Consider the following 13,796-nt stretch of genomic DNA (forward strand, 5'->3'; position numbering starts at 1 on the left):
GTGTAGCCACGTCAACTCATCATCATCTCCCACCGCCAGATGGCGCAGCACCAGCCTCTGCAGCGTATCACAAGCGTGGAGATGGTGTCCGAAAGCATTTACCCCCTCCCCTATACGGACGCCAAAGAGTGCAAGGAAAAAAAACAGCGTGGCTCAAGCTCACAGCTCGCAGCTCCCACAGCCACATTGTCGTCATGTTCACCTGGTAGCTAGTTGCTAGTCTACTGTACATGGAGGAGGTAGTGTACTGGTCGACCATTGATGTTATTCGTATTGCCGCTTGCAGCGCGTCGGTACTAGTCGGTAACTCCCCAAAAGTTGGCACACGCTTAGACCTAGACAATGCTGCAGGTCGATCACTACAACTCTATCTGTGATAAGATGCAAACATCGATGCCGCTAGCAGTCATAGGGTCCACCCTGCTGGGAATTCTGCCACGAAGCCTGCGTGTTCACTCACTTCTGGACGGAGAAGAAAGCCTTGCCTCGTCCCCACGCCGACGACGATGATGATGCACGTGTGTACGCAAGCTACGAACAACAGCAAACCGCCTTTCTGGTTGGTGGACAGGCGCCTAGACTGCTGCACATCCTTCTCTTCCCGCTCCGAACAAAGCAATGCTGGATACGCTAGCAGAGCTCGAGTACACACAACCTACGCCATAATGAACAATGTCAAAGGAATTCTGGTCCACCGTGTTCGGACCGAACCTCACCAACAAAATGTGGCTGATGCCGTTTGTTCCCCTTCTGCGCTGGCGAATGCTGCAGCTGCCCGATTGACGACAGCCACAATAAGAGTAGTGATGCCACGATGCAGCGATGCAAACGACACCACATTGCCACCAGATGAGACAATGAGTGAGAGAGAGAGAATAGGGAGAAGGGAAATGATGGGCTAATGTATTGCAGTCGATACCGTCTTGCCTCCCCTTATACATTGTAGTTCAAGTCTGAGAGAGAGAGAGAGAGAGAGAGAGAGAGAGAGAGAGCAGGATGGAGGGGATAACAACCCGTCTCATCCCACTCGTCGACCACTTCTCACCCAATGGGGCGCAGAGTGAGCCTGAGGACGGTGTAAATGTGGCAGACGTGGCTCGGTGTAGCCGATGTCTGTGGCGCAAGTCCTCGAGACTGTCTCGCCCTTTCGTTGTAGCAACGGATCGCCGGAACGGTCGTCATACATCATCCACATTGTGCAGTCTGGTCGCTGCATTCGCAGTAGTTCAGTGGATCTCTACCACTCAAGCGTCTCGGGAACTGCCAGCTACGGCATGCAACACTGTGAACACCTCTTCGACGTGACGTGACATGACGTCGACCCGCTCCATGGGAGGAGAGGCAGAGCTCCGGACGACGACGGCGACATGGTGATATAATCAACCGCTTCTCGCCTCCCTTGAGCATCATTCTCCCTACTACATCACCACCCTTTCTCACAGAAACTACTCCTCCCTACACTCCAGCATACACCCATAATAACCAATATCATCAATCAACATGGACGCCGCCAAGAACGCAGTCAAGAGCTTCATCAGCAAGGATGGTAAGCATGACACCACCGTCCACGAGAAGGTCAACCCCGCCGTCGTCAACGAGACTGTCGCCAAGCAGCAAGAAGACCGTGTCACGACTGCTGTCGACAAGGAAGTCCACCAGGACCACTACCACACTTCGGTCCAGCCCGTCAAGGACTCCAACATCCTCCCGGAGAAGCACCACCACAACCTCGCCGGAGTTGAGCACCGCAACTTCGAGCACGACAACCCTGATCAGGTCAAGCAGAAGCTTGCTGCCGAGCAGGCACGCTTCAAAGACACCACTGAGACCGTCGCTGGCGAGCACCGCACCACCGCCATGCCCACTGTTGCCGGCGAGCACGTCCACCACCATGTGCACGAGAACATTCAGGTATGTCTCTTTTATCTTCCTTCCCATTGGTACGGGGAATGGCCACTAACATTGCCTAGCCCGTGGTCAACCGCCAGACGGTCGAGCCACATGTCGTGCACACCACTGTCCCGATCCATGAGGTCCACCACAACGCCGCTCAGCACCACTCCACCTCTGCTTTGCCCGCCATGAGCATGTCTGAATTCAAGAACTCTGGCGGTTCTCTCACTGGCCGCGAGGAGCGCCACGACCAGTTCGATGGTTGCCCACGACCCGGTCACGCATCCACCGCTGGCACCAACAACAGCATCGAGGGTGGCGCTCACAACCACGGCCACTCTCACACCCACGGCACCACGGGTACGACTGGTACCACTGGCATGACTGGCACCAACGGCATGACTGGCAGCAACGGCGTGACTGGCAGCAACGGCATGACTGGCACCAGCGGCATGACCGGTACCACCTCCGACGGCTTGACCGGATCTCGCGCTGCTGGCACATCTGCTGGGTAAGTTCTCTCCTATTCACCTCACACAAATACACACACATCCATCCATCCATCCTATCAATTTGTTTCCAGCCTCTGAGAAAACCGTGTATCACACAAAAACAAAACAGTCCCACAGGAACCCCCATCGCTGATCAATTCACCCACAACAGTTCCGGCGCCACCGCCGGCGGCCTCACCGGCCAACGCCAACACGACGTCGAGAACAACCTCAGCGGCACCAACAACTCCACACACGGCAACACCTCTTCTTCCAACACGGGCAGCAATGCCACAAAGCCTTCGCTCATGGATAAGCTCAACCCCAAAGTTGACGCCAACGGTGATGGAAAAGCCGGCTTCATGAAATAGATTGCATGCATTTTTCTTTTGTCTATGTTATCTACCACCACCATATACGACACCATCCTGATGATATGAGATGATGATGACGATCATGATGATGTTTTTTTCTTTTCGTCCTTGGGGGACGAGGAATTTTTGGTCTCTTTTTTTTTTGTGTATTTCTAGCCGATAATAGTTTGATACCAGAAAGGAAAAAGAAGAAGAAATGAAATTGGAAAACATATTTGTTACTTTACTTTACCTATAATTGACCTTTCCCTTTCCTTTTTCCTACCTGACTTCTATTTTTTTGGTGATAGGATTAGTATAGTGATAGTAACAGTAACAATGAAACCAAGCTCTTTACCTTAACTACCTTACCTAGGTACATGTACTAAGTGACTTGGAATTAAATCCAGACTTAAATTAAATAGCGACTAGCAAAAAGGAAAAAGAAAGTAGAAAGAAAGATTTCACTTGTTTGAATGTTAATACAAATATTATATATTCAAGATAAGTACATAGATCCAATTTTTTCGAAAAGGGTAAGAGAAAAAGCCGACCGATAGATCCTAAGTAAGGTAGTAATATAGATTATAATACTACAAACAACTCGATCTGACTTTGTATATCTCGAGGTATACAACTAAACAAAATCGGATAATTTCTTTTATTGGGCAAAAGAAAATTCAGGCACTTTTTTTGTATATAGGAAGTAGTTCGGTCTTAGTGTCTCTTGATAGCGACTTCCAATTCCTACGTACGAAGGACAATTGGAAATTGACCCGTAAAGTTATCGATTAAGGTAGAGTCTGTTACCTTCGAGAACTATTCCTCCCCCGTTATAGTCGGTCGTATCACCGAAACCTGTCTGCCTGTCTGCCTGCCTCCATCAGCCAGCCCGCCTCATCAAGACAAGAAAAACCCAATCAAATCCTCTGCCAACCTCTCCGGCTTCTCCAACGCAAGACTATGTCCACACTCCTCATAAATCTCCGACTTGACGACATTCTCCGCAAACTTCTCCGCACACTCTTTCACCGTCGGGCCAAAAAACTCGGGTGCTCCCACAGTCATGACGGGGATTGTCAATTTCGTCTTCGCACACTCCTGATTGATTTCGGCGTTTTCAAATGCGGCTCGATAGGTTTCGAGAATGCCCCGAAGGCAGCCGGGTTGTTTGACGCATTCGATCCAGTGGTTGAGGGCTTTGGGTTCGATCATGTTGGGGTTGTAACATTCTTGTTTCATGAACATTTCCCAGAATTCGCGTTCGTGGCCTTGGATGAGCATTTCTGGGATATGGGGGATCCAGAAGAAGGAGAGATGCTGGAAAAAAAAAAGATTTCAAGGTTTTTAGTTTCATCATGGGGATCTTGCTTATGATTCTTGGATCGATAATGATGATGAGATACTTACCCAGCACCAGACACCCTCCATTCGATACTGTGCAGACACGTTACTCGGACTCCATAGGTTACTTTCCTCCAAACCCAATCCACTCAACAACATTTCACAGAAACTCAGCTTCAACACCCGATCTCGATACAATCCAGCAACAGCGTACGCATAGTCCGCTCCACGATCCTCGCCATGCAGATAGAACTTTTCATGTCCGAGCTGTGTCATCAACTCGGCCACATCGCTGGCTTGTTCTTTGGAAGTGTAACCTTCCGTAGTGGGAGGCTTGTCCGTATAGCCAAAGCCTCGCAGATCGGGAGCGACCAGAGTGAAGTGCGGTGTCAACAATGGGAATACTCGATACCAGTAAAAGCTGTTCTTGGGAGTTCCATGGAGGAGGAGAAGAGGAGGGCCGGATCCTGCTGTGATATAGTGAAGGCGAATGCCGTTGACGCGGGCTCGGCCATGTTTGACTGGAGCGCCGGCGTGGTCGTACGTCTCTGCGAGTTCAGATGCCATGATTGTCGTGAAACCCGAGCTTTGAGAAAGGCGTGTAGTCGGGATGGTGGTAAGGTAACCTCTTAAACGGCTCGGAGGGTCTCGTTGACCCCGCATATTGTACAGCTACAAAGGGTGGAAAGCCATTGCATCATGGTCGAGTTTGGTCCATCCATGTCGACGGGTGAGAGGAACGTCTGCAACATCGAGCGAGACAAGCTGGATATTTATTCTTCACTTATATACTGTTCATGTGGCAGAGCGTGAGTCTCCTCCTCATTAGACAATGGTCATGTATCGAACCAACCCTAGCAAGTTGAGTGTCTACATGACTTGCTGGAGCGTCGCTCAGCTTCCCACTGCTTGCTGATGCCATTGTTCGATGTTGAGACAGCACATGGGCGGTGTCATAAAAAAGAGTGGTGACCAGCCCAAATGGGAGTACGCCGACATGGTTCGGGGAGCGACTGATAGTAATGTTGCGTGCAGAGAAGCGTGGCAACCCCGAAGTCCAGAAACGGGCCATTTCTGGTAGATCGTTCTTGACCACAAGAATTGACGGCAGTGGAGCTTTCACTCCGCACCAGAAGCCTGTTCAATAAAGAGAAGCGTGGCGACCCCGAATCCAGAAACCGGCTACTTGATCTTCTGGAACCTCATCAACAGGGCCCTGTCGACGAGAATCATCGCGTTCAAAGCTCCGACTCCTCGCCAGCAAGGGCGCGGAGTGGGAGCTCGTCTGCTAGAAGCTCGTCGAGAGGACCCCGATCAAAAGAGTTGACGCGACCCAGAAGGGCGGATCATGGGGGCACCTCTGTGTGTACGGATGCCCTAATATCCAGAAACGGGCAATTTGCTCTTCTGGTATAAGTTCGTCGACAAGGCCCCGACCGCGAGAATCGAGGCGAACGGAGCTCCCACCCTCGCCAGAAGGGCGCGTGGTGGAAGCCCCTATTTGCAAAAGTCCCGCATTGTACGATTGCATTCGCGATTTGGTGAAATCCAGGGGGAACGCGGCGGTGGAACGCGGCGTTGTATGATTGCATGCGCGATTTGGTGAAATCAAGCGGGAACGCGGCGGTCGAACGCGGCGTTGTAGGATTGCATGCGCGATTTGGTGAAATCCAGTGGGAACGCGGCGGTGGAACGCGGCGTTGTACGATTGCATGCGCGATTTGGTGCAGTCAAGCGGGAACGCGGCGTAGGTGCTGAGTAGGGAAGCATCCACCCTCGCCAGAAGGGCGCGGAGTGGGAACTTCTCTCCTCAGCACCAAGCTACAACGCGGCGGTGGGACGCGGCGTTGTAGGATTGCATGCGCGATTTGGTGCACTCTAGCGGGAATGCGGCGAAGGTACTGAGGAGGGATGCATCCACCCTTGCCAGAAGGGCGCGGAGTGGGAACTCCTCTCCACAGCGCGAAAACCGGCGGCGACGGTTCGCAAGGAGAGTGACGTTCCTCGAAGGGTGGTAGAAGAGGATTCCCACCCTGGCCAGAAGGGCGCGGAGTGGGAGCTCCTCTCCTCGGCGCGAAAACCGGCGGCGACGGTTCGCAAGGAGTGTGACGTTCCTCGAAGGGTGGCAGAAGAGGATTTCCTTGCTCCTCTACGGAGAGTGCGGCGTAAGTGCTGAGCAGAGAAACCCCCACCCTCGCCAGAAGGGCGCGGAGTGAGAGCTCCTCTCCTCAGCACAAAAACCGGACGGCGGCTTTTGGCGAGGAGTGGGACTTTCCTCGTGGGGTGGTAGAAGGGATGCTCTGGCTCTTCTTGTTGCTTGCCTGGAGTGTGTCAGTGTGTTGTGTTCGTAGAAGGAGCAATCGAACACGTGGAGGTGCAGGAGAGAAGTGAAGTGAAGAAGATGGCGGCCGCGGTTGCCTGCTTGTGTAGGAGAGCGCCCGCTGCCGCCAGCACTGGAGGCATGATGGTAGCAACGATGTGATCCTGGCCGCTCAAAGGCGGCGAGGTAAGTGAATGGATGGACTCACCGTTGTTGGCAGCAGCCGCATCCCCTCTTCAACCACCCCCAAGGAGGGCTGCCCGCCCGGCGGCATCGAGGCTGACCCAACGCCGACGCAATGCGTTTCGACCCGGCTCTGAATCGCCCGAAAGTTGCACATCTGCCGGAGGGGGTGCCCCGGAGTGCGACCTGCAAGACCCAGTGGAACTAATCATTGCTGGATAGATTCGACCTCGGCCGGTAGACCTTCTCTTACAGACTCAGTTCTTCATCCTGAGGGATTAGCACGTTCCTTAAGCCAGAGAGTAAGACCTCTCCAACCCATGGCTGCGCGCTGGTTTCCACCTCTTTGAAGCCCGGACTGTTGAGTCACGTCAGTGGTGAGTTGCCTCGCGTGTGGGCTTGCGATGCAGAGCGAATGAATGGGTGCACCAGTGACTGGAGATGGATGAGGAGAGATGGAAGTGTGACTTACCGTGCTGCAGTCGATGACTAGACAATGTCTTGTGTTGGTGTTGTAGAGTCGAGAAAGTTGGGCTGGAAGAATTTGAGAAGTGAGAAATAGGGCCATAGGACTAGTGCGAATATCTTCTCTTGGCAAATATTGCTGTTGCCTGGGCTCCTTCACTGCAGTGCTTTACTAAGCTCCTCCGGGACGATGGCGCGCAGCAGGGGGATGGCTAGACGAGCAGAGACGTATCTATATCGTGACTGCTCACTGGTAAGATACATATATCAGTCTCCTTCGAGTTTCATACGCTGGTCGAAAGCAGAACTTCATGCACACCTGACTGACCATCATCGAGTGCTTCTCACAAGCCTTTCAGCTCTTTCTGAGACGCGTATCGAGCACGCCTGAGAAGCGCCGCTTTCTGACGGTCGCAACTGACAGCTCAAAAGGGGGCCACTGGTCGATGCTTCAACCTAGCCAGAGTGCTACAGCGGATGAGGATCAAGGAAGTCAGTGGGAAGATGTGAGGCATACTGTTACATTATCCTCAAATCTGATCGGCATCATATCTAGCTCCGGCTCGTCTCCCTCACCATTCCGACCAAAAGTCATGACTTTTCCTTGCTCCACATCCTTACGCGGCTTCTTTTCAACCGTGGACTCTGTTCCACTCTGGGCTACCAATCCTCAGACGTCAACCGCCTTGTTCCCCATACCGTCCGCCAGGCAGGATCGACACGTCTTAGCGGCTGGCAGAAGCGCCAATACCTGCAGCAAGGCCAGCAGTAAGGCCACCGAGCGCACTGGTCAAGCCAGCAGTACCGGAGCCGGAAGCAGCACCGGAAAGAGAAGAAGTCAGTTCACCAAGGTTACCCAAGTTCAATGCGCCGAGGAGGACGAAGGCGGCAGAAGACACAGGATCCTGCACGTTAGGCACGATGGTCTCGAGAAGGGTGAGTAGGCTGGTTGGATCGGAGAGGAGGGTTGTGAGGTCGAGGCCTCCAGGAAGGCTGCTCAAGATCTCGAGGACCGATAGCAAGTCTTGGGTATTGAGTCCTGAAGCTGCGGTCTGGATGCCTGGAAGGTTGGTCAAGCTGGAGAGGGCACCAAGGTCACCAATGTTCAGGCTGGAGAAGAGGTTCAGCAGGTTGAGGACAGAGGAGAACTGGGTGAGTTGGCCGGTCGACAGGATAGAGGATACGGGTGCAACAACAGCTTGAGCGATGCCGTCAATGATGCTGCTCAGAGAGTCTGGGATTGGGAGAGTGTCGACCTGTGGAGGGGGACAGTCAGTAGCTGTTACGGCTGGTGAAGACGACGATACATACGATGTTGAGGATGATGGAACCAAGACCGAGGTTTCCAAGCACACCTGTCACGCTACCGAGAGGGCCGCCGCTCAGTGAGAGGCCGGACAACAGACCGGTGAGAAGGCTGAGTGGATTGCTGCCGACCGAGTCCTGCAGACCAGCAAGAAGGCTACCACCACTCTGACCAGTCAGGCCGCTGACAATGCTCCCGACAGGAAGAAGCGTGCCATCGGTGAGAGGCGCAAGAGTGCTGCCGGTCAAGGAAGAGAGAGGATTGCTATTGGCAAGAAGGCCACCGGTCAAGCCCGATGTCACACCAGTAACGGCTCCTAGGTTCAAGCCGCCGAGCAAGCCCCCAAACAAGCCGTCGAGCTGACGCTTCTCCTCAGCTGGAGCAGCCATCTTCATGCGGCCAGCAGGCGTGATCGCCGTGACATTGGCCCCAGAAAGAGGCACATTGGCCGCAGCTGCGACGATTGTGGAGATGATGTTTGCCAATTGCTCAGCCAGCGTCGTGATGAGAGTTGTACCAAGATTGGCCAGAATCTCCTGTACTGGGGAAACTGCAGCGAGAGGAACCAATGGCAGACCGGTTGGCAGTGATGGAATCTGGATTGGAAGAGCAGAGATCGGCAAATCGGCTGGAAGACCAGTGGGGAGGAGGGACTGAATGGCGGTTGGCACAAGCGAGAGAGGAGCACTGAGAGGCAAGCTCAGAGGCAGATCAGTCGGAAGAAGGGCAATAATGTCGGTTGGCAGCAGGGAGAGCGGAAGATCAGCGGGCAATGCGGCGGTTGGGAGGGGAAGGCCACTCAGAGCGTCCAAGACACCTTCCAAGCCTGGGAGGCCAGAGTTAACTGGCAAAGAGGCCAGAGACGCGAGCAGAGAAGTCGAGGCGAGTGGCACTGTGATCGCCTTGGTGATCTCCAAGACCGAGCCAGTCGGGATGGAGAGATTGGGGAGCCCCGAGATGGCAGGGGTACCAGCTACCGGAACAACCGATGGAACTGCAATGGCGGGCACGCTGACGGGAAGCGTGGAGGTGATGGCGGGCACAGCAGCAACAAGCGAAGAGACTGCTCCCTGGCCGCCGCCGAGGCCGCCGAGGACGCCAGTGAGGCCGCTGAGACCGAGACCTTGAGGACTGGGAGCCATGATGGGAAAGAGTGTGCTGAACTGCTGTCAGGAACGAGTGGAGTACGATGCGGTGGCAATCGATGTCTGGCTTTGATGCGTAGATGTATGGACTGGAGCTGAAGGTAACGGGTTATATGTTTTGAACTCCTGCAGCAGCCTTTCACCACAATCAATGCGTGTGGAGCCTGCATTCTTCAAAATCACTGCCTAGGATATTGGCAGTCACAGCATGAGACTCAACCGCAGCGGTGGTATGATGCTCAAAGAAGTTCATGATCCCAAAGGAACCATGTTTCCCAGACAATTCGTTGGCATTGGCGCAATGTGCTACAACGATCGTGCCCTAGTACCGTGAAAGCGGCATGGGAGAAATCGACAATGCGGAGTGCAGCAGCTGGAGTGCGACCCTTGCGTCGGAAGCTTGAGGTATGTTGACTTCGGCATGCCGATCAAGATTGACTGGTATATGATGTGGCCGTGCGGCATTGCTGGAGGCTTGGAGAAGCACCATGACGGCTCAATGGTGTGCCATCGTGATCTGCGAGCTGACCTTGCGGAACGGCCTACTCCGTGGACTCCAAAAGAAGATGGTCTACGACGAACTACACCTTCCATGGACGAAAGGTTGCCAGTTCAATTCGAAGAACGCCCAAGAGTGGCCGACATTGTCCCCTGTCTGGGCATGGTGCCAGCAGAATAGCGTATCAGCTAATTATTTCTCTCTACTATGGCATACTCTCGATATAAAGGAGTATCAATGTATCTCCCTCGAGGATCCGAGTCTTCGGCACGTTTCCAAGGGGATAGGCGCGGCTCGTGGTGGCAATGAACGTAGTGTTAGCCATAGTGAGAGTATCAGTCTGTACTGGTCGATTTCAGCGTAAGGAGAGTAGTGAAACAAGACATTACAACAGCGATAAACCGGTGGCCGTTTGCTAGGAAGTGCAGGAAGGCCAAGGTGACGTCTCGAGACGACCTTGCCGCCGCTCCAGCGGAGAAGATTGTTTTCCCGCCTGCTCCGCTTGCGCATTTTTACCGCAACACGGTTAGGTCTTGGCGTCTCCAAACTCTCCCTTGAGGATCCCCACCGCAACCATCAAACCACATGGCTTCACGAATGATACCTTACCAAGGTGATACCAACGGGGTCTCCTCCACCGCGCCAGACTTTGCTGGGAATGGCTACCTCGGTCATCCGAACCTAGAAGCTCGCATCGGGGACGGCTTCGTGGACGCGCGCGGGGCAGCTTGCACAATGCACCATCACCACGAGTGAGGGCAGGCTCAGGACTGCTCTGTAGATGAGGGGTCGTCTCAATAGGGATCTGGTAGGTCGTAGACACTGCTGAAGCGTCAGGACGACACCGAATAGTAAGGGGCACGGCTTTTCCTTACACTGTGCTTCCGCTCTACTACCATCAAGGTGACCATATCGAGACCATTATGGCTTTTCAAGCCCCGGAGAAGATGCGAGCCGTGGTGTTCAAGGGCGACTATGATGTAGAGTCTCACTTCACTCCCTCGCAGGGCATCGCATCGTTGCAGGTGTGAGTATTGATCTCTACCGACACAGGTTGCCGTGGAAGACCGACCATATCCCAAGCTCAAGAACCCGACCGACGCGATCCTCAAAGTCACCTCGACGGCTCTCTGCGGCAGTGACCTGCACTTCTATCGCGGACATCTCAAGTGCCCGCCGAACTTCATTTGCGGACACGAGTTTGTGGGCGAGATCGTGGAGAAGGGAGATGGAGTGAGCAAGTTCAAGATCGGCGACAAGGTGAGGAGAGGAGGACGAGAATATATGATCGTGGAAAGGGGTATTGATGAGTAGTGGCACAGGTGGTCGTGCCATTCTACACAGCATGCGGAGAGTGTTACTACTGTGTTCGAGGACAAGCTTCACGATGTGCAAAGGGCGAGTTGTTTGGCAACTCGGCGCCTGCAAACACGATTGATGGTACACCGTTGATGCACAACAATCATTAGGCCTAGTCAAAAGTGCTGACACTCTCCAGGCGGCCAAGCCGAATACGTCCGCTGCCCTCTCGCAGACAGCACTTTCGTCCTCGCACCCTCCAACATTCCCGAGGAGATGCTGGTCCTGATGGCCGATATCTTTCCCACAGGTTACTTCGCCGCCTCTCGCTACCTTAAGAACCTGCCCGAACGCGACCGAAAAGAGTACACTGTGGTCTGCGTTGGCTGTGGGCCAGTCGGGATCTGCGCCATCACCTGCGCCTTGACCATGGTAGATACCGTCTACGCCATCGACTCCATACCCGAACGTCTCGAGCAAGCCAAAGCCCTTGGTGCCATCCCTATCAACCTCAACGATAATCCCGTGCAGAAGATTAAAGACGTCACGGAGGGAAGGGGCGCGGATGTAGTCCTGGAGGTGGTGGGACATGCGGATGCATGGAATTTGGCTTTTGATATGATACGTCCTTGGGGCGCCATCTCGAGTATTGGAGTCTATACTGAAAAGTGGGAAGTCAACGGTCTCTTGTTGTATGGCAAGAATGTCCAAATGGCTTTTGGTCGATGTCCTGTGAGGAGTATCTTCGAGGAGGCATTGAACTTGCTAGTGAAGGAGCAGAAGAAGGTTGCTTTTCTTTGTGGCAAAACGATGAGCTTGGAAGATGCGCCGCAGGCTTACAAGGTGAGTACTGATATCCCGACATGGCAGAAATTAGACCTGTGTTCGTGAAGACGACGTGAGACGTGAATGTGCTAATGTGTCTTTCGTAGGACTTTGAGCAAAGGAAAGTGCACAAGATTGTATTCAAGATGGGAAATGTGAAGGAAAAGGAGATCAAGGCGATCGTCTGAGACATCACTGTACAAAACGAGGAGGCAGTCTGTTCTGTGCGTCTTGGGAGTTTGTATTCCCAAAAGTACCTACTCCCTATTGTTCATTGACCGCTTTGTTACGATAGTCAGCCAAGACCATTCACGTACTTCTCCGTTAGACGACTTACAGGTATGGGTTAGCGAGAGACTCTAGAGGTTTGATGTGCTCGCTTATTATGCAACATGGCCATTGTCACAACATCACAAACGCCTTTCCGCAAAGTCACACATAGCGAGACCAGGACCTGATCCGTGGGCCTCCGGAAGCAAAAACAAGCATTTGTGATATTTCACCAAGGTCGTTTAACAGGATGCTTTACAACGAGCTGCCACCTCGCCCTGACAATCCATATTGTGGTGGAAGAGATTCCAAAACATACCTCTAGGGAAGCAGATGTTGAATAGCGATATCTCTGTTACGGAAGTAACAGCGGAGGGCTCCGTGACTCCCCAAACCTTACGGGGAAGGGGAGCCCCCTACCTGACTAATCAGTTATGTATATTAGCCTATCTTGAACCTAGATAGGAACATTATCTTCTTTTCCTACTCCTAATAAGTAGTAGTATCGGGACAAACGTCCGTTCGCCTACTAGCCGATTTCAAAGGTACTAGCCGATTAACGGTACTAGTCTCCTTAGAGACGTTCGAAAGAAAACCTAGCCTCCCTACCGCTACCGTAGCTAGAGACGTATATCGAATCTCTTCTAAGAAGAGATCAAGCTAATCTAGCAATTTGCGCTATATACCTATAGTACGCCTCGAAGCGTACCTAAGCCCTTAAAGACAAGACTCCTAGAGTTCCTCGCTCTCTACCCGGTACCTAAAGGTCTATATCCGGAAGCTAGGTAGATAGACGATACCTAACTTAAGAGACATATATAAGCCTCTATTACCGGCTTATTAGATCGAGAGACTTCTATAATACTCTCCGAGACTGCTAGCGAGCCGTCGGTTACCCTAAGATAGGCGAGACTAACTCTATATATAAGTAACACTCCGCGAGCGAGCAGTATAGCAAGTAGTACTTTAAACTCGTAGGTAATAAGTACGGCTTCTACTCCTATAAGGAGGTAGTAGGTTATACCCTCGCCCGTAAGAGCGTAATAGCAGCTACGCCCGAACTATTAAGAACGAGTTCCTAGACTATTTAGAATTCGACCTCTAGAAGTACTTATAAGAGAAAGAGCTCTTATAGAGGACCGAGAAAGAGAAAGGGCGTACGTAGAGGAGCGAGAAAGAGATCTTATAGAGAACCGAGAAGGAATAGGGATACCGGATATAGTCCGTTAAGTTCCTCGGGCAAGTACTACGTCGAGGTCGAGTACTCTCTCCCTATTCCGTAGAGAACGTACCGATACGGCTAGTACGGTCTTATCCTAATTACTGCTATATTCGACCTTGTCGGTCCCGGCTACGTTCCTATCTATCCCTTACTCGACCTATTCTATCTAGACTAGGTCCTC

The 13,796-nt window shown here is 52.6% G+C and overlaps 5 protein-coding genes across 5 annotated transcripts; 3 read left to right on the top strand and 2 right to left on the bottom strand.

Annotated features, from left to right (window-relative positions):
• Positions 1 to 1,421: 1,421 nt before the first annotated feature.
• On the top strand, positions 1,422 to 2,978 carry SEPMUDRAFT_150939 (uncharacterized protein). The gene is made up of 3 exons (XM_016906486.1): positions 1,422 to 1,911; positions 1,971 to 2,404; positions 2,557 to 2,978. The coding sequence occupies exons 1-3, from the start codon at positions 1,501 to 1,503 to the stop codon at positions 2,753 to 2,755; spliced, it is 1,044 nt and encodes a 347-aa protein (XP_016757923.1). The 5' UTR covers positions 1,422 to 1,500; the 3' UTR covers positions 2,756 to 2,978.
• Positions 2,979 to 3,420: 442 nt separating this feature from the next.
• On the bottom strand, positions 3,421 to 4,656 carry SEPMUDRAFT_150940 (soluble epoxide hydrolase). Its single transcript, XM_016906487.1, has 2 exons — positions 4,148 to 4,656; positions 3,421 to 4,057 (listed from the first exon to the last, which is right to left on the bottom strand). The coding sequence occupies exons 1-2, from the start codon at positions 4,646 to 4,648 to the stop codon at positions 3,638 to 3,640; spliced, it is 921 nt and encodes a 306-aa protein (XP_016757924.1). The 5' UTR covers positions 4,649 to 4,656; the 3' UTR covers positions 3,421 to 3,637.
• Positions 4,657 to 7,548: 2,892 nt separating this feature from the next.
• Positions 7,549 to 10,397, bottom strand: SEPMUDRAFT_150941 (uncharacterized protein). Its single transcript, XM_016906488.1, has 2 exons — positions 8,361 to 10,397; positions 7,549 to 8,305 (listed from the first exon to the last, which is right to left on the bottom strand). Exons 1-2 carry the CDS (start codon positions 9,495 to 9,497, stop codon positions 7,775 to 7,777), a joined length of 1,668 nt encoding a protein of 555 aa, XP_016757925.1. The 5' UTR covers positions 9,498 to 10,397; the 3' UTR covers positions 7,549 to 7,774.
• On the top strand, positions 9,922 to 10,363 carry SEPMUDRAFT_119546 (uncharacterized protein; the record flags this gene model as incomplete). Its single annotated transcript, XM_016901517.1, has 2 exons — positions 9,922 to 10,164; positions 10,229 to 10,363. The coding sequence occupies 2 exons, from the start codon at positions 9,922 to 9,924 to the stop codon at positions 10,361 to 10,363; spliced, it is 378 nt and encodes a 125-aa protein (XP_016757926.1).
• Positions 10,398 to 10,641: 244 nt separating the features above from the next.
• Positions 10,642 to 12,447, top strand: SEPMUDRAFT_150942 (GroES-like protein). Its single transcript, XM_016906489.1, has 5 exons — positions 10,642 to 10,979; positions 11,053 to 11,259; positions 11,322 to 11,439; positions 11,498 to 12,141; positions 12,231 to 12,447. The coding sequence occupies exons 1-5, from the start codon at positions 10,923 to 10,925 to the stop codon at positions 12,309 to 12,311; spliced, it is 1,107 nt and encodes a 368-aa protein (XP_016757927.1). The 5' UTR covers positions 10,642 to 10,922; the 3' UTR covers positions 12,312 to 12,447.
• Positions 12,448 to 13,796: the final 1,349 nt, after the last annotated feature.

This window comes from Sphaerulina musiva (genome assembly GCF_000320565.1).
Source record: "Sphaerulina musiva SO2202 unplaced genomic scaffold SEPMUscaffold_9, whole genome shotgun sequence".
Taxonomy (NCBI): Eukaryota; Fungi; Ascomycota; class Dothideomycetes; order Mycosphaerellales; family Mycosphaerellaceae; genus Sphaerulina; species Sphaerulina musiva.

Coding starts and splice junctions, on each gene's coding strand:
- SEPMUDRAFT_150939 (XM_016906486.1), top strand. CDS start 1,501: ATGGACGCCGCCAAGAACGCAGTCAAGAGCTTCATCAGCAAGGATGGT. Junction 1,912..1,970: donor ATGTGCACGAGAACATTCAG/GTATGTCTCTTT, acceptor AACATTGCCTAG/CCCGTGGTCAACCGCCAGAC. Junction 2,405..2,556: donor GCTGCTGGCACATCTGCTGG/GTAAGTTCTCTC, acceptor CACCCACAACAG/TTCCGGCGCCACCGCCGGCG.
- SEPMUDRAFT_150942 (XM_016906489.1), top strand. CDS start 10,923: ATGGCTTTTCAAGCCCCGGAGAAGATGCGAGCCGTGGTGTTCAAGGGC. Junction 10,980..11,052: donor TGTTCAAGGGCGACTATGAT/GTAGAGTCTCAC, acceptor CTACCGACACAG/GTTGCCGTGGAAGACCGACC. Junction 12,142..12,230: donor ATGCGCCGCAGGCTTACAAG/GTGAGTACTGAT, acceptor TGTCTTTCGTAG/GACTTTGAGCAAAGGAAAGT.
- SEPMUDRAFT_150941 (XM_016906488.1), bottom strand. CDS start 9,497: ATGGCTCCCAGTCCTCAAGGTCTCGGTCTCAGCGGCCTCACTGGCGTC. Junction 8,306..8,360: donor GTTCCATCATCCTCAACATC/GTATGTATCGTC, acceptor CCCCCTCCACAG/GTCGACACTCTCCCAATCCC.
- SEPMUDRAFT_150940 (XM_016906487.1), bottom strand. CDS start 4,648: ATGGCATCTGAACTCGCAGAGACGTACGACCACGCCGGCGCTCCAGTC. Junction 4,058..4,147: donor TGGAGGGTGTCTGGTGCTGG/GTAAGTATCTCA, acceptor TTTTTTTTCCAG/CATCTCTCCTTCTTCTGGAT.